The 18,526-nt window shown below is 37.8% G+C and overlaps 1 protein-coding gene across 1 annotated transcript; it reads right to left on the bottom strand.

The window, feature by feature from the left end:
* Nucleotides 1-326: 326 nt before the first annotated feature.
* On the bottom strand, nt 327-16,732 carry LOC135232147 (olfactory receptor 5P67-like). Its single transcript, XM_064289469.1, has 4 exons — nt 16,641-16,732; nt 15,109-15,566; nt 14,763-14,950; nt 327-665 (listed from the first exon to the last, which is right to left on the bottom strand). Exons 1-4 carry the CDS (start codon nt 16,730-16,732, stop codon nt 327-329), a joined length of 1,077 nt encoding a protein of 358 aa, XP_064145539.1.
* Between the last annotated feature and the right edge of the window lie 1,794 nt (nt 16,733-18,526).

The following is an 18,526-nucleotide window of genomic DNA, read 5'->3' as shown; positions in this document are numbered from 1 at the left end:
ATATCAGTCTAATTACTATGCAAAACACTCTATGATTGATAATCAGGACATTAGTCAGGTGCATTTATTCAAGCAAATAAAATAATTTCCTATTCTAATAATGTTTTCTAATTGGAGCATTGTAGAATAAAATTATACTATTCTTCGTACCTTACCATTAGTGATATGTACGACATAATATTATGTTAAAACAAAAAGAAAAAAAATTTTTTTTAACATAATACAGATATGCATTGGTCCATGATAAAAAAAAAAAAAAAAAAAACTAGTATCTTGGTCCATGATACGTTCTGTGAAATAGGATGTTAGGTGATTTGGACATTATGCTAACACCATGTTAAAAACCTTTTGGGAGCCAGCTTCCAGTCGTCCTCATCGCTGCTGTTGCCAATACTCCTAGTGCTGGAGCTGCAGGCAGAGGCCAGTGGAACAGGTGGTGGTAGGAGCACAGTCACAGGAGGTAAGGAAGTCAGGTGGCAGAGGGCAGAGTGGGCCCAGCCAGATGGTCTGCCAGGCTGAACTGCAGGAGTACCCACAGCCCCCGCAGCCCCAGCCTCAGCCACTGCCTGAGAAAACCTAAGAGCCCCTGCCCAGAGCCGAGTCCTCTGACTCACCTGCCTATATCCCACTGGTTGTCCAGTGCTAAGGGGGTCTGGGTTCAGGGTCTTTAAAACGATTTTTTAAAAAAGCAAACACAGTAGTTGCGGGCAAGTCAATTCCAACTCGCAGTGACCTATAGGGCAGAGTAGAACCTATAGGGTTTCCAAGGAGCAGATAGTGGATTTGAACTACTGATATTTTGGTTAGCAGCCAGCTCTTAACCTCTAAGCCACCAGAGCTCCATTAAAACCATTAGGGACAAATACACAAAAGGTGAGCTGTTTTCCATTGAAAAAAAAAAAAAAAGAACTTCATAAGACCGTGGACTATATGATGTGCAATGTTTTAAGCCGCACATGTCTGTGTACAGGTGAATAAAGTGTAACCTAAAAATTTTTAAAGTTTACCGAGGATCACCCCCCAGTGGCTATGTTGGCTCACATCTTCAGATGTTCCAGCTTTACATTCTGAACTTGTCCACTGTTAAAAGCATTCAGACCCATAAGCAAAGTAAGTTTTTCTGCCAAGCTATTTACTAACAATAAATACCCAACGCATCTTGGAATCCACTCCATGGCACTGGTTTTTTTGTTTTTGTTTTTTAACTGGCTAAATATCTCGTTTAGATGGTGTTGAATGATCATATAAATCTCTGGTCATATGGAATCCTGGTAACTTGGATTATCCCTTTTTATTCACATGAAACTGATTGTGGAAACAGAGTAAATCAGCCAGAGATTCTTACTGGCTGGTTGATTAGTTGATTACGTGTGCCGTTTGCCGTCCTTGACCTGTGAGTACAGACAGCCTTAGAGAGTAATGTCTCTCAGATGGTAAATGAAAATCAATTTTCAGATTCATTACAAAAAAAAGAAATTCTTACCTCTTGGAGTAAAAACTCACTCATCTTTGGTAACAATTCTAAAGTCACCGTGGTTACATGGATTATCATTTACTATCGTAGTCTTTGGGGATAAATCCCTGAAGACTCTGGAGACCCAGATGTGAATTCCGAAGCCCCACGGAGCGTTATCACAGTCTGGAGGGCACACTGAGCAGCTGCCGGCCACACAGAACCAGAGCTAAACCCACTGCCGCCCAGGGTTTTCTGACTCATAACGACCCTGTAGGACAGGGTGGAACTTCCCCACAGAGTTTCCAAGGAGCACCTGGCGGGTTCAAACTGCTGACCCTTTGGTTAGCAGCCATAGCGCTTAACAACTGCGCCACCAGGGTTTCCGCCCAGGATTCTGGAAATTCTCAAGTGGTCAGTTTATTCTTTTGTTTCTCCATAGATGTTCATGCACAGGTCTATAACCTTCATTTAATAATTATTGAGGAGTAGAGTGTAAAGTGTCTTACTGTCTCTATGAGTCAGAGTCGAATCTATGGCAACTGGTTTGGTTTTGCTTTTCTACCTAAATGTTGGTTCCAAGTTTACTTTGGTATTTCTGATTAAGGGATACTCAGTACTGAACTACAGATATAATAAGGTAGTCTTAGCTTTATCCATTCTGTGTTGTTCACTGATAAATATTTTTTACTGATATTTACAAGACAAGTCATTAAGTACCTTGGGGAATATAAGATGGAACTTTATGTAAAGTTGAATTTTAAATAACAAGAATTATTAAGACATGTACAGTAATTATTATAGCAAAAGTTAGAAAATACACATCTTGAAAAATGTGTAAGTTAGAGAGCTAAAGTCTAAAAAGAATCTTGGAGGAATTCCAGACAAGAAATATTCTTTCACCCACTGTCAATGCCTCAGTGGGTTCCCTCCTGAGGAGTAATTTACAGTGTAGAGGGGATAGTCATGGTAAACATGTGCTGTCAATCTGAAGACAAAAATCTTATTCTAATTCTCTAGCTAATCCTAACTTTAGAAACTCTTATCTCTCTCTTTCTGAAGAATGAGTGAAGTAGGGTTTTCCTCCAACAAAATAAGAACCAGCACTCATTCAGAGCTTATTTTGTGCCAAGAATTGTGCTTAACATTTTACATAAATTTAATACTCACAATTACAATAATTTTGTGAAATGACCTGCTTTTTATTATGCTTATTTTTCACATGAGAAAAAGGAGAATGAGGAGTTTAAGCAACTTGTGCTAATGGGTGAAATACAATTATTGTTCATGTTAATACAACACAAGAATTTAAAATTAGGGAATAGTCACCTTCTATAAATGTATTCAATATTTGTAGTTAAAATATTTTTTTATGAAGGAGTGTGTAATATCAATCGAATCACCATACAAAACACCATACGACTAATATTCAAGATGTAATTAAAGTGCAATTATGCAAATAAATCAAATCATTTTCTACTGTAACAATGTTTCCTAAATGGAGTATTGTAGAATGAAACAATATTATTTTTGACATAGTATAGAGCTGAATAAAGTATAGCCTCACAAGTTAAGAAGTTTAGCCAGGATCACCCAGCTAGTGGCCAGGTTGACCCTCATCTGCAAATTTTCTGGTTTTTTATCCTGGACTTTGTCCATTGAGTCTTGTTGATTGTGATCCTAGAGCACTCAGACCTTTAAATAAAGTAAATCTTTCTGCAAAGATGTTTAGAATAATAAATCCCCAAAGAATCTAGATGCTAACGAATTAGTTAGCATTTTGGCAAATGTCGTGTATAGATAGTTTTAAAGATTATATGAATTTCTGGAATGTTGGATGGATAAATAAGGAGTCCTGGTATTTTGAATGAAGCTCATTTTTTCACACTACTCTAACTAGAATCTTAAAGAATTCAATCAATGTTACTTGCTAGCTGATGGCCTGATTACATCTGCCTGGTTCCCCAACTATGGCTTCTGAGTACGGACACAATCTTAGAGAGCAAAGTGTTCTCAGTGGTAAATTATAATCAATACTTCAGATTCACTCATAAATGCTGAAATCTTACCTCTTAAAATAATTTGTTCATCTTTCAGTGATAAATCCAAAGTCATTGTATTTATATAGCAGCAATGCTATCATCCTATTATTGTTCGCCTTTGGGGATAAAGCTCTTTGAAGATTCAAATGTGAATTCAAAGCACCAAAGATCATTATCACATCCTCCAGTGGAAATTGAACAGTTCAAATCACACATACGCGACTAGTCTTAAGGGTTCTGTCAATTCTCAAGTGGCCAGTTTATTAATTCATTTTTGTTTCTATATAGGTATTGGTGCAGATTCATTTGACAATTACGGGGATATAATAAAATAAATTTCTCATAACTAAATGTTAGTTTTTAATTTACTTTGATATTTCATCTTAAGGAATACTTAAGTTCATACATAAAAGGTAACATTATCTTCATTCATTCATTCAGCTTGTTCATTTTGTAAGTGTTTGGTAGTGAGAATAAGAAAGTCTGTTCGATACCTTGGGAAATATGAGGTAGAACAGCATGTAAAGTTGAATGTTTAATAACAAAATTATTTAAGATATGTACATATTTTTTCTAGCAAAAGTTATGAAATAAGTACCTTAAAAGTTGTATAGCTTGAGAACTATGAAATAAAAAAGTTATGCATAATTTAATAAGACAGTATTCTTACTGCATTGCCACAAAGGGGTGACTAGTGGTTTGTGGCTTATGTGACTAGAAAGATGATGGTAGAAGCAAGTATCTTCAACCCGATGACTCAATATAATTCTCTTCCTAATCCTTACTTTATAAAGTCCTACCAGTGCTCCCCTTGGTGGAAGTGGGAAAGTGGCTCATAAACATAGTGACCCAGCACTCCATCCTATACAAGTACTAATAAGCCACTAGACAGCAACTACAACAGCAATAACTAATGCTGTTGAGCATCTTTCCATGTGTTTTTAAGCCATCTGAATGTCCTCTTCAGTGATCCTTTGGCTGTCATATCTGATAATCCATCATTAGGAAGTACATCCTATAGCTGTGCTCCCACATTTTGTTGTAAGAATCTTATGGTTTTGTATTTCGGTTCTTCATCTATTTAAAAAAAATTTTTAATAGTATTAGGTATGGACTCAAAGTAGAGTGAACCTTAATGACGTGGATGGAGTAAAACTTTCGGGACCTTCATTCGCTGATGTGGCACGACTCAAAATGAGAAGAAACAACTGCAAACATCCATTAATAATCGGAACCTGGAATGTATGAAGTATGAATCTAGGAAAATTGGAAATCATTCAAAAATGAACTGGAATGCATAAACATTGATATCCTAGGTATTAGTGAGCTGAAATGGACTGGTATTGGCCATTTTGAATCAGACAATCATATAGTCTCCTATGCTGAGAATGACAGCTTGAAGAATGGTGTTGCATTCATCGTCAAAAAGAACGTTTCAAGATCTGTCCTGAAGTACAATGCTGTCAGTAATAGGATAATATCCATATGCCTACAGGGAAGACCACTTAATACAACCATTATTGAAATTTACGCACCAACCACTAGGGCCAAAGATGAGGAAATAGAAGATTTTTATCAGCTGCTGCAGTCTGAAATTGATCGAACATGCAATCAAGATGCATTGATAATTACTGGCAATTGGAATGTGAAAGTTAGAAACAAAGAAGAAGGATCAGTAATTGGAAAATATGGTCTTGGTGATGGAAACAATGCTGGAGATGAAATGATAGAATTTTGCAAGACCAGCAACTTCTTCATTGCAAATACCTTCTTTCATTAACATAAACAGTGACTCTACACATGGACCTCGCCAGATGGAACACACAGATATCAAATTGACTATATCTGTGGAAAGAGATAATGGAAAAGCTCGAAATCATCAGTTTGTACAAGGCCAGGGGCCGACTGTGGAACAGACCATCAATTGCTCATATGCAAGTTCAAGCTGAAACTGAAGAAAATCAGAGCCACTCCACGAGGGCCAAAATATGACCTTGAATACATCCCACCTGAATTTAGAGACCATCTGAAGAATAAGTCTGACACATTGAACACTGGTGACCCAAGACCAGATGAGTTGTAGAATGACATCAAGGACATTACACATGAAGAGAGCAAGAAGTCATTGACAAGAAAGGAAAGAAAGAAAAGACCAAGATGGACATCAGAGGAGACTCTGAAACTTGCTCTTGAGTGTCCAGCAGCTAAAGCAAAAGGAAGAATTCATGAAGTAGAAGAACTGAGCAGAAGATTTCAGAAGGCCTCTCGAGAAGACAAAGAATTATAATGAAAGGTACAAAGAGCTGGAGATGGAAAACCTAAAGGCAAGAACACGCTCTGTGTTTCTCAAGCTGAAAAGCTGAAATAACCAAAGAAAAAATTCAATCCTCAAGTCGTGATACGGAAAGATTCTATAGGCAAAATATTAATCGACACAGGAAGCATCAAAAGAAGATGGAAGGAATACACAGAGTCATTATACCAAAAAGAATTAGTCGATGTTCAACCATTTCAAGAGATGGCATATGATAAGGAACCGATGGTACTGAAGGAAGAAGTCCAAGCTGCTCTGAAGGCATTGGCGAAAAATAAGGCTCCAGGAATTGATGGAATATCAATTGAGATGTTTCAACAAACAGATGCAGCGCTGGAGGTGCTCACTCATCTATGCCAAGAAATATGGGAGACAGCTTCCTAGCCAACTGCCTGGGAGAGATCCATATTTATGCCTATTCCCAAGAGAGGTGATCCAACTGAATGTGGAAATTATAGAACGATATCATTAATACAACATGCAAGCAAAATTTTGCTGAAGATCATTCAAAAACGGCTGCAGCAGTATATCGACAGGGAACTGCCAGAAATTCAGGCCGGTTTCAGAAGAGGACATGGAGCCAGGGATATCATTGCTGATGTGAGATGGATCATGGCTGAAAGCAGAGAATACCAGAAGGATGTCTACCTGTGTTTTATTGACTATGCAAAGGTATTCGACTGTGTGGATCATAACAAACTATGGATAACACTGCGAAGAATGGGAATTCCAGAACACTTAATTGTGCTCTTGAGGAACCTTGACATAGATCAAGAGGCAGTTCTTTGGACAGAACAAGGGGATACTGATTGGATTAAAGCCAGGAAAGGTGTGCGTCAGGGTTGTATTCTTTCACCATACCTATTTAATCTGTATGCTGAGCAACTAGTACCAGAAGCTGGACTATGTGAAGAAGAATGGGGCATCAGGATTGGAGGAAGACTCATTAACAACCTGTGTTATGCTGATGACACAACCTTTCTTGCTGAAAGTGAAGAGGACCTAAAGCACTTACTAATGAAGATCAAAGACCACAGCCTTCAGTATGGACTACACCTCAACATAAAGACAACAAAAATCCTCACAACTGGACCAACGAGCAATATCATGATAAACAGAGAAAACATTGAAGTTGTCAAGGATTTCATTTTACTTGGATCCACAATCAACAGCCATGGAAGCAGCAGTCAAAAAATCAAAAGATGCATTGCATTGGGCAAATCTGCTGCAAAAGACCTCTTCAAAGTATTGAAAAGCAAAGATGTCACCCTGAAGACTAAGGTGAGCCTGACCCAAGCCATGGTATTTTCAACCACATCATATGCATGTGAAAGCTGGACAATGAATAAGGAAGACCGAAGAAGAGTTGGTGCCTTTGAATTGTGGTGTTGGCAAAGAATATTGAATATTCCATGGACTCCCAACAGAACGAACGAATCTGTCTTGGAAGAAGTGTGGCCAGAATGCTCCTTAGAGGTAAGGATGGCGAAACTGCATCTTACATACTTTGGACATGTTGTCAGGAGGGATCAGTCCCTGGAGAAGGACATCATGCTTGGCAGAGTACAGGGTCGGTGGAAAAGAAGAAGACCCTCAACGAGGTGGATTGACACAGTGGCTGCAACAATGAGCTCAAGCATAACAACGATTGTAAGGATGGCTCAGGTCCGGGCAGTGTTCTGTTCTGTTGTGCATAGGGTCGCTACGAGTTGGAATCGACTCAACGGTGCCTAACAGCACCAACAGTTATGGATTCTGATTTATTTTTCTGCACATGGAAATCCAATTTTTTCAGCACAATTTATTGAAGAGATTTATTTCCCAACTAAATAAATATCCTTATCAAAAATCATTTGATCATAGATGTATGATTTTATTTATGGACTCTCAATGCTGTTCCGTTGATGTATATGTCTGCTATTATACCAGTCCCAGGCTGGTTTAATTACTGTGGTTTTATAGTATGTTTTGAAATCAGGAAGCCTGAGTCCTCCAACTTTGTTCTCCTTCAAGATTGCTTCAGCTCTTTGGGGTTCCTTCTCCTTCCAAATAAATGTGAGAATTGGTTTTCCATTTCTGCAAAAAAAGGCTTTTGGAATTTTATGGGTATTGCACTGAATTTGTAGATTGCTTTGGGTAGTATTGACAGCTTTTTAAGCCTTCCTATCCATGAACACACACTGTCCTTTCATTTATTTAGGTCTTCTTTAATTTGTCTTAGTAATGTCTTATACTATTTTATGTACAAGTCTTTCACCTTCTGCAAAGAGGTGTCGGTGGCACCGGACCTTAATTAAACTCAGGGAGAATGAGATTCACCACAAAGCTGATTCCTATGAGGTTAAGATCAGACATACTTCCAGTCTTTAAAGTTTATACTAATTCTAACACCAGCTATCCTCCACACTGCACTCTCTACTTCCCTCCTGGGTTTGATAGTTTGGTACAATGGCCACACACAAGTCACAGACTATACTCACTGTTACATGGTTCATTAAGGAGGTAACATGGGATCAGGATTAACTTGGAAGTGTCATGGTGAAACACCAGATTTACACTCTGCTAGTTGGAATCGACTCCACAGCAGTGGGTTTGAATTTGGGGTTTTTTTTGGAGAAATAAAAACAAAGAGTTTTACTTAAGGATAAAACATTTTATGAAACGGGCAAACACACAAACACCCAGGCAAGATGCTGCAGTGTGTTCCAAATTGCAGGGAGAATAGTGAGGTTTTATCAGGTGGAACAAACAAGGACTGCAGACACAGGGGGCGGAGGGGAGGGTTACATTGCAAAAAATACAAGGATTTTCTTAAACTACAAGCTTTCTTCACATTAATCTCTAACCTCTCTAACATATTTGACCAAGACATTTTTCTTAACATCAGTAAGTCTATTTGATACATTCTGAGGTTGTTACATCCCGAGATTTGTTTAAGAAGGCATTTTGTTACGAACAATTTTTACTATAGCTGTATGTCTCCCTCTTCCCTCATTTCAAGGTAACAGACTTATGACTTTACCTAGTTACAGGTTTAAAAAAGAACAGAAATGGAGCGGAAGATTCCAATGAGTGAAAAAGTAGTTTGACTAAGGCTTGGTTAATTGACATTTACGTCATCTTGGTTACAGAGTTATGCGACAGTTATAGGCTTCTTCTTAACATAATTAATTGTAATCCTATTTCCTGACCTATGGACATGCTTGAGATAGGCATTCTTTTAAGACCGAGCTGAATAAACATGCTTAATAAACACTGTCAACAAACAATTCCTCATCCCAGCCAGAAATCCTGACTCTTGCTCCCTTTGTGTTCCGAGCAGTTAAATTTTTACAAAATGGCTAAATTTTCTCTTTAGAACAGGAATAGTTAAGATTTCTGTTTAATTCAGAATGGAGTTTTAATTTAGGACTGAAGTCATCCATTTCGGTTATGCCAGTACCTTAGTTTAAATTTTAAAGTCCACATACAGAGAAGTAACACGAATAACTGAGGATATAGTTCTTCTATCAGGATGGCTTCTGCTTAGCTGTGGATGCTGGCCCTCACTCTCAGAGTATGGGCCTTGCCTCTACCTCTGCTCCTGCTGGCCTGGCCTCTGTCTCCCCCTGGGCCTGGCCTCTACCCCTGCTCATGCCTGGCCTGGAGCTTATTAGCTCTACTAACAAGTACCCGAAGGCACCACAAAACAGCAGCAGTCCTCCTACCTAAAAGCCCTAAGTTCTCTTTCTCCATGGGTTTGCCCACCATGCTGTCTCACCCTGTACTTCAGTGCTACAGCTCTCTTTGTCTCCTGGATCTAGGAGGTTCTCAGCACAGGAGCCTGGGTCCAAAAGACACACTCCATTTCAGGCTCTTCTTGATGTTAGTCAGGTAACCCCTCAAACTCTGTGGGATGGTTGCTTATGTAGGCAAGTGGCTCAATCTTCTTGGGCAGATTTTATGTATCTCCTTGTGTAATAACTGACCAATCCCTTCGCTGGGCTACACTGACCAATCCCCTCTCAAGTTGCTCCATCTATTTCATAATAACTGACATTTTCTACTGGCAGGACTGGCTTCTTCCCTGGGTAACTGTAACAAGGGAAGTAATAACAATTCCTCAGGGCCCAGGAGAAAAATTTCCCAAGCTGAGTTCTTCCTCTCTCTTTCTTATGCAGAAGCAAGGCAAAAGGCTACACAAGGAAACTCATTTCCCTCATATTCCTATCTCGTTTTTATCATGAAAGGGTGTTGAATTTTGTCAAATGCGTTTTTGTACTGATTGAGATGAACAAGTGGTCCTTTCCTGTGTTCTATTAGTTTGCTATATTACATTGATTGATTTTCTAGTGTTGATTTTTCCTTCCTGGGATAAATCTCACTTGATTATGGTATATAATCCTTTAATATATGTTTCGATTTGGTTTCCTAGTATTTTGTTGAGTTGATTGTATTTATTTTTAAGTTTCTTTTATTTCTTAATCTCTGTTAATTCCCATATCTTAGTGATTTATTTTCTGTGGTCTGTTGTTCCTACTGGTTCCTATGTTTAGTTTCCTGTTTCCTTTTGTGTTAGGCATTATTTTTCACTCTTCAATGGTCATAATTATTGGCAGGAAAAATAATGGCTTAGAATGAAGACCTTTCTCCAGATAGGATGTTCATGTATTTATTCAAGTCACCTTGTCTTAGACCACCTTAACCCAAGTTCCAGGCTTGACTTTCCCTAGATTTCCAGGGCTGCAAATCTGTACAAAGGCTTGTTTACTTCATATTTCTCCCTACCATCACGGTGTATATGAGGTGTATGAATTAGACTTCTCACCTGGACATGTCCTAGGCTTTACTTCTGCCTCTCTCGCTCCAAAAGAACACTAAATCCACAGCCCCAGTTCTTAGCTTTTTCTTCTGCTTCTCAAATCTCCTCATTATAAATGCACTTCTGTGTGCTGAGCTCACTTTCTGGGTAATCACAGTTTATTTGGGTTCTCACTTATTATCCTGTAAGCTCTAATGTGATTTTATGATGTATTTAATATTTTCTTAAGTTTTATTTAGTGGTAGTCACCATGAGAATTGATTAAAATTACCAAGCCTGCCACTGCTGGAACAGAAGCCTCAAAAGTCAACTGCATGTGTGTACAGAGGCAGCACCACAGCTGGCATGAAGTGTCTTCACCAACTTCAATCCTTTGTTCACATGTTAGCTTCTCTGAGGTCTACACTGACATGTCAGTCTCCTTTCCTTTGCTTTGCGTTTTCTCTCTCCATAGCACTCACCAACTTCTAATAGTCTGTATCAGGTATTTTTAGTTTCATTTCTGTCCTCTCTGCTAGAATATTAATTCCAGGAGGGCATACACCTTTGTCACTTATATTTGCCATAGAGTACAGAATACTAGAAATATTAGAAGCACTCTGTATAAATTTTTAAATATTTCTTATTGTGCTTTAAGTGAAAGTTTAGAAATCAAGTCAGTCTCTCTTACAAAACTGTATAAACACCTTGCTATATACTCCTAATTTTTCTCTACACTCATTCCCTCCAAGTCTCTCTTTTCTAGTCCATCTGGCCAGCTTCTGACCCCATCTGCCCTCCCGTCTCCCCTCAAGACCAGAGATGCCAACATAGTCTCTTGTGTCTACTTGCTCTAAGAAGCTCACTCTTCACCAGTATCATTTTCTGTCCCATTGTCCAGTCCAATCCCTGTCTGAAGAGTTGGCTTTGGGAATGGTTCCTGTCTTGGGCTAACAGAAGGTCTGGGGACCATGACCACCGGTGTCCTTCTAGTCTGAGTCAAACCATTAAGTTTGGTCTTTTAAGGAGAATTTTGATATGCATCCCACTGCTCTCCTGCCCCCTCAGGGGTTCTCTGTCAGAGCAGTCATTGGATGTAGCCAGGCACCATCTAGTTCTTCTGGTCTCACGTCGATGTAGTCTCTGGTTTATGTGGCCCTTTCTGTCTCTTGCGCTTGTAATTACCTTGTGACTTTGGTGTTCTTCATTTTCCTTTGTTCCAGGTGGGCTGAGACCAACTGATGCAATTTAGATGGCTACTTGCTAGCGTTTGAGTCCCCAGACGCCACTCTCTAAAATGGGATGCAGAATGGTATCTTAATAGATTTTATTATGCCAATTGACTTAGATGTCCCCTGAAACCATGGTCCCCAAATCCCCGTCCCTGCTATGCTGGCCTTCGAAGCGTTCAGTTTATTCAGGAGACTTCTTTGCTTTTGGTTTAGTCCAGTTGTGCTGACCTCTCCAGTATTGGGTGTTGTCTTTCTCTTCACCAAAAATAGTTCTTATCTACTATCTAAGTAGTGAAAACCTGTCTCCCTCCATCCCTCCTCCCCCGCTTTCATAACCAGCAAGGAATGTTTTCTTCTCTGTTTAAACTATTTCTCAAGTTCTTATAATAGTGGTCTTATGCAATATTTGGCTTTTTGCAACTAATTTCACTCAGCATAGTGCCTTCCAGATTCCTCCATCTTACGAAATGTTTCATAGATTCATCATTGTTCTTCATCGATGCATAGTATTCCATTGCATGACTATACCATAATTTATTTATCCATTCTACTGTTAGGGGCACCTTGGTTGCTTCCATCTCTTTGGTATTGTAAATAGTGCTGCAATGAACATGGATGTGTGTATATCTGTTCGTGTGAAGGCTTTTATTTATCTAGGATATAGTCCAAGGAGTAGGATTGCTGGATCGTATGGCAGTTCTATTTCTAGCCTCTTAAGGAATCACCAAGTAGATTTCCAAAGTGGTTGTACCATTTTACATTCCCACCAGCAGTGTAGAAGTGTTCCAGTCTCTCTACAACCTCTCCATCATTTCTTGTTTCATATTTTTTGAATTAATGCCAGCCTTGTTGGAGTGAGATGGATTTGCGTTTCTCTAATGGCTAATGATCGTGAGCATCTCCTCATGTATCTGTTCACTGCCTGAATGTCTTCTTTAGTGAAGTGCCTGTGCATATCCTTTGCCCATTTTTTAATGGGGTTATTTGTCTTTTTGTAGTTGAGGTTTTGCAGTATCATGTACATTTTAGAGATCAGATGCTGATCGGAAATATCATAGCTAAAAATTTTTCCCAGTCTGTAGGTAATCTTTTTACTCTTTTGTTGAAGTCTTTGAATGAGCACAGGTGTTTGATTTTTAGGAGCTCCCAGTTATCAAGTTTCTGTTCTGTATTGTTAGTAATGATTTGTACACTGTTTATGCCATGTATTAGGGCTCCTAGTGTTGTCACTATTTTTTCTTCCATGATCTTTATCATTTTAGATTTTATATTTAGGTCTTTGATCCATTTTGAGTTGGTTTTTATGCATAGTGTGAGGTATGGGTCTTGTTTTAATTTTTTGCCCATGGATATCCAGTTATGCCAGTACCATTTGTTAAAGAGACAGTCTTTTCCCCATTTAACTGACTTTGGGCCTTTGTCAAATATCAGCTGTTCATATGTGGATGGATTTATGTCTGGATTCTCAATTCTGTTCCATTGGTCTATGTATCCGTTGTTGTACCAGTACCAAGCTGTTTTGACTACTGTGGGAGGATAATAGGTTCTAAAATCAGGTAGAGTGAGGCCTTCCACTTGGTTCTTCTTTTTCAGTAATACTTTACTTCTCTAGGGCCTCTTTCCCTTCCGTATGAAGTTGGTGGTTTGTTTCTCCATCTCATTAAAAAATATCATTTTAATTTGGATCACAATTGCATTGTTTCTATAGATTGCTTTTGTTAGAATAGACATTTTTACAATGTTGAGTCTTCCTAGCCATGAGCAAGGTATGTTTTTCCACTTACTAGGTCTCTTTTGGTTTCTTGCAGTAGCTGCTTGTAGTTTTCTTTGTATAGGTCTTTTACATCTCTGGCAAGATTTATTGCTAGGTGTTTTATCTTCTTGGGGGTACTGTAAATAGTATCGATTTAGTGATTTCCTCTTCGATGTTCTTTTTGTTGGTGTAGAGGAATCCAACTGATTTTTGTATGTTTATCTTGTATTCTGATATTCTGCCGAACTCTTCTATTAGTTTCAACAGTTTTCTTGAGGATTCTTTTGGGTTTTCTGTGTATAAGATCCTGTCATCTGCAAATAGAGATTCTTTTACTTTGCCCTTACCAATCTGGATGCCCTTTATTTCTTTATCTAGCCTATCAGCTTGGGCTAGGACCTCCAGCACAATGTTGAATAAGAGTGGTGATAAAGGGCATCCTTGCCTGGTTCCCGATCCCAAGGGGAATGCTTTCAGACTCTGTCCATTTAGGAAGATGTTGGCTGTTGACTTTGTATAAATGCCCTTTAGTATATTGAGGAATTTTCCTTCTATTTCTATTTTACTGAGAGTTTGTTATCATGACTGGCTGTTGAACTTTGTCAAATGCCTTTTCTGCATCAATTGATAAGTTCATATGGTTCTTGTCTTTTGTTTTATTTATATGATGGATTGCATTAACTGTTTTTGTAATGTTTAACCATTCCTGGTACAAATCCTACTTGGTCATGGTGAATTATTTTTTTGATATGTTGTTGAATTGTATTGGCTAGAGTTTTGTTAAACATTTTTACATATGTGTTCATAAGGGATATAGGTCTGTAATTTTCTTTTCTTGTGGTGTCTTTATGTGGTTTTGGTATCAAGGATATGCTGGCTTCATAGAATGAGTTTGGGAGTATTTCAACCATTTCTATGTTCTGAAATACATTTAGTAGCAGTGGTGATAATTTTTCTCTAAACTTTTGGTAAAACTCTGCAGTGAAGCTGTCCGGGTGAGGACTTTTTTTGTTAGGAGTTTTTTTTTATTATTATTACCTTTTCAATCCTTGTTTTGGGTCTATTTAGTTGATCTACCTCTGTTTGTGTTAGTTTAGGCAGGTAGTATGTTTCTAGGAATTCATCCATTCTAGGTTTTCAAATTTGTTAGAGTAAAATTTTTCATAGTAATCTGATATGATTCTTCACGTAAATGAATGTAATTGTCCCATAGAACACAGTGACTGTAGTGAGGTGGGAGGTGCAGGTGGAGAAGGGCTTGTGGCGGCCCTCGGTGGAGTGCATCTTCAGGATGATGATGAGGTTGTAGACATAGGAGATGGCTATGACAAACACTGTGACCACAATGATGGAGCCAGCAGAAAATGAGGGGGCCACTGCAGGGATACTGACATCAGTTCAACTAAAGGAGCAAAATCACAGAAAAAATGATCGACTCAATTAGGTCCACAGAAGAATAAAGAAAAGAAGGAAATGGTAAAGGAGGAAGCATCGAGAAAACCACCTACATAAGCCACAGATAATAACTGCTCACAGACTTTTGTGGACATTTTAGTTGAATAAAGCAGTGGGTTGCAGATTGCTACAAAGTGATCATAGGCCATGGCAGCCAGAAGAAAACACCCAAGTGGTCCAAAGAAAGCAGCTGATCCAAGTTGGATCCCACATCCAAGATAGGAGATGGTATTTTTCTCCACCAGGAAGTTTACAAGCATACTGGGTTTGACAGAGGATGAATAGCCTATGTCAGTCAAAGCCAAGTGGCTCAGGAAAAGATACATAGGATGATGGAGCTGAGGAGAGATTCTGATAAGGATGATTGTGCTGAGATTGCCAGATATGGTCACCAGACAGATGCACTGGACGACCATGAAGAGGGTGACCCGAAGGGTAGGATCTTCTGTTAAGCCCAATAAAATGAACTCTGTCACTGCAGTGTGGTTTCCATCCACCGGGGAATCCATGAGACGATGTAGCTGGTTCAAAAAGGGCCTGTGATGAAAATATTGCATTAAAGAAGCTATGAATTTCATGGTTTCATTTTTGTAAATATATACATGGAAGTCTTTATAAGTAAATTTTACAAGTTTTGTTTTTAAAAATTTAAGGTTTACTTAAAACCCCCCAAAAAGCATATATTTATATGTAGTGATGAGTCCCTCTCTAGGTTTTTAATCACTTTTATTAAAAGCATCAGATAACTTGGTTGAAATGATGTATTGTTTTCTTCCCAATATTATTTTTCACAATAAAGCATTCAAAGTGACTCTAAATGTAAAAATTAGAAAACATAAGACTTATGCAAATAACAAAAGGATTGGTAAGTTAAAAAAATGTGTATTCGATTACATATTTAAAATTAGCATAATAGCTAATATTAATTAATGCTTACTAAACAACCCACACAGGACTAAGCATTTTATATTCATACTTCTGTGTTAATTTCCATGAAATAATATTAGGTATTTTATTATTCCCATTTCATAGATAAGGAAACTGATACCAGAAAGGTTAAGTAACTTGCCTAAAGTTGCATAGGAAGTGGTGGAATCAGAATGGGAAACCCAGAGTTTGAATCCAGTCAACTTCTTTAGTAACTATAACATTAATGACATTGAACAATTATACTGATGAAGTTGAGTATACTTAGAAATTAGTTAAGGAGATTAGCCTTTCTGCTTTCTGATAGCTAATATATAAAAGAGATACCTAGTTAGTTATATAGTTCACCAAGTCTATCAGTTAAACAAGAACATTATTTTAAAGGAGAAATACAGTTATCCTTGATAGTAATATGACACAGGAGTTTCAAATTAGGGAATAGTCACCTTTTGCAAATTTATTAAATATTTGTAGTTGAAATATTATTGTTTTATGAAGGAGTGTGAAATATCAAACTAATCATCATACAAAGCACTGTATGACTGATACTCAGGATGTAATTGAAGTGCAGTTATCCACACAAATCAAATCATTTTCTACTGTACCAATGTTTTCTAATTGGAGTATTGTAGAAAGAAATAATATTATTGACATAATATACAACTGAATAAAGTATAGCCTCACAAGTTAAGAAGTTTAGCCAGGATCACCCAGCTAGTGGCCAGGTTGATCCTCATCTGCACATTCTCTGGCTTTTTATACTGGGCTTTGTCCATTGTGTCTTGTTGACTGTGATCCTAGAGCACTCAGACCCATAAATAAAGTAAATCTTTCTACAAAAAGGAAAAACCAAACCCAGTGGCTATGCCCATTGTGTCTTGTTGACTGTGACCCTAGAGTGCTCAGACCTATAAATAAAGTAAATCTTTCTGCAAAGGTGGTTAAAATAATAAATCTCCAAAGAATCTAGAAAGTAATGAATTAATTAGCATTGTGGCTGAATGTTGCATGTAGATAGTGTTTCTGGCCTTACGGGTGGATAAATAAGGAGTCCTAGTAATTCGAATTAAGCTCATTTTTTTTACACTAACCTAACTGGAAACTTAAGTGAATTCAAAGTTACTTGCTAGCTGACTGCTTGTTTACATCTGCGAGGTAACCCAACTATGACTTGTGAGTACGGACACAATCTAGGGGAGGAAAGTGTTCTCAATGGTGAATTACAATCAATACGTCAGGTTCACTCACAGATGCTGAAAACTTACTTACCTCTTGAAATAATTCATTCATCTTTCAGTAATAAATCCAAAGTCATTGTATTTATATAGCATCCATGCCATCTTTCTGTTATTGTTTGCCTTTGGGGACAAATCTCCGAAGATTCAAATGTGAACTTAAAGCATTGAAGATCATCATCACATTCTCCAGTGGAAACTGAACAGTTCAAATCACACATACACAACTAGTCTTAAGGGTTCTGTCAATTCTCAAGTGGCCTATTTATTTATTTTTGTTTCTACGTAGGTGTTGGAGTACTTTCATTTGACAATTATTGGGGTATAATAAAATAATTTCTCAAAACTAAATATTACTTTTTAATCTTAGGGAATACTAAAGTTCATATATAAAAGGTATTTTTATCTTTATTCATTCAGCTTGTTCATTTTATAAGTATTTGGTAGTGAGAGTAAGAAACTATTTGATACCTTGGGGAATATGATGTGGATACCACCATACAAAGTTGAATTTTTAATGACAAAATTAAGACATGTACATATTTTTCTAGCAAAAGTTATAAAATAAATATCTTAAAGGTTATACAGGTTCAGAACTATGAAGTAAAAAAATGATTTCCAAAAAGACAGTCTTTCATACCACTTGCTGCAAAGGGATGACTCCTGGTTTGTGGCGTATGTAACTAGGGAGATGATGGTAGAAGCAAGTATCTTCAACCCAAAGAATATAATTCTCCTGCTAATCCTCATTTTATAATGTCCTCCCGATGCTCCCTTTGGTGGAAGTGGAGAAGGGGCTCATAAGACAAATGATGACCCATCACCCCGTCCGATACAAATATTAATAAGGAACTAGACAGCAACTAACAGCATCAATGACTAATGATGTTCAGCATCTTATCATGTGTTTTTAAGCCATTTGAATGTCCTCTTCAGTGATCCTTTTGTTGCCATAGCTGATAATCCATGATTAAGAAGTACATCCTACAGCTGTGCCCCTATAGTGTGAGAATTTTATAGTTTCACATTTTGGTTCTACATCTATTTAAAATTTTTTTTGAATACTATGAGGCATGGGTTCTGATTCATTTGTCTGCACATGGAAATCCAGTTTTTCTAGCACAGTTTATTGAAGAGACTTCCTTCCCCCCTAAATAGATTTAGCAGCCTTGTCACAAATTGGCTGATCATAGATGTATGAATTTATTTCTGGACTCACAACACTGTTCCATTGAGCTATGTTTCTATTATTATACCAATCCCAGGGTGTTTTAATTAGTGTGGGTTTATAATATGTTTTGAAATCAGGAAGCCTGAGTCCTCCAACTTCTTTCT

The sequence above is a fragment of the Loxodonta africana genome, chromosome 7 (assembly GCF_030014295.1).
Source record: "Loxodonta africana isolate mLoxAfr1 chromosome 7, mLoxAfr1.hap2, whole genome shotgun sequence".
NCBI classification, from domain to species: Eukaryota; Metazoa; Chordata; class Mammalia; order Proboscidea; family Elephantidae; genus Loxodonta; species Loxodonta africana.
Note: the sequence above shows the minus strand (reverse complement) of the source record. Positions and strands in the feature narration are given on the sequence as shown.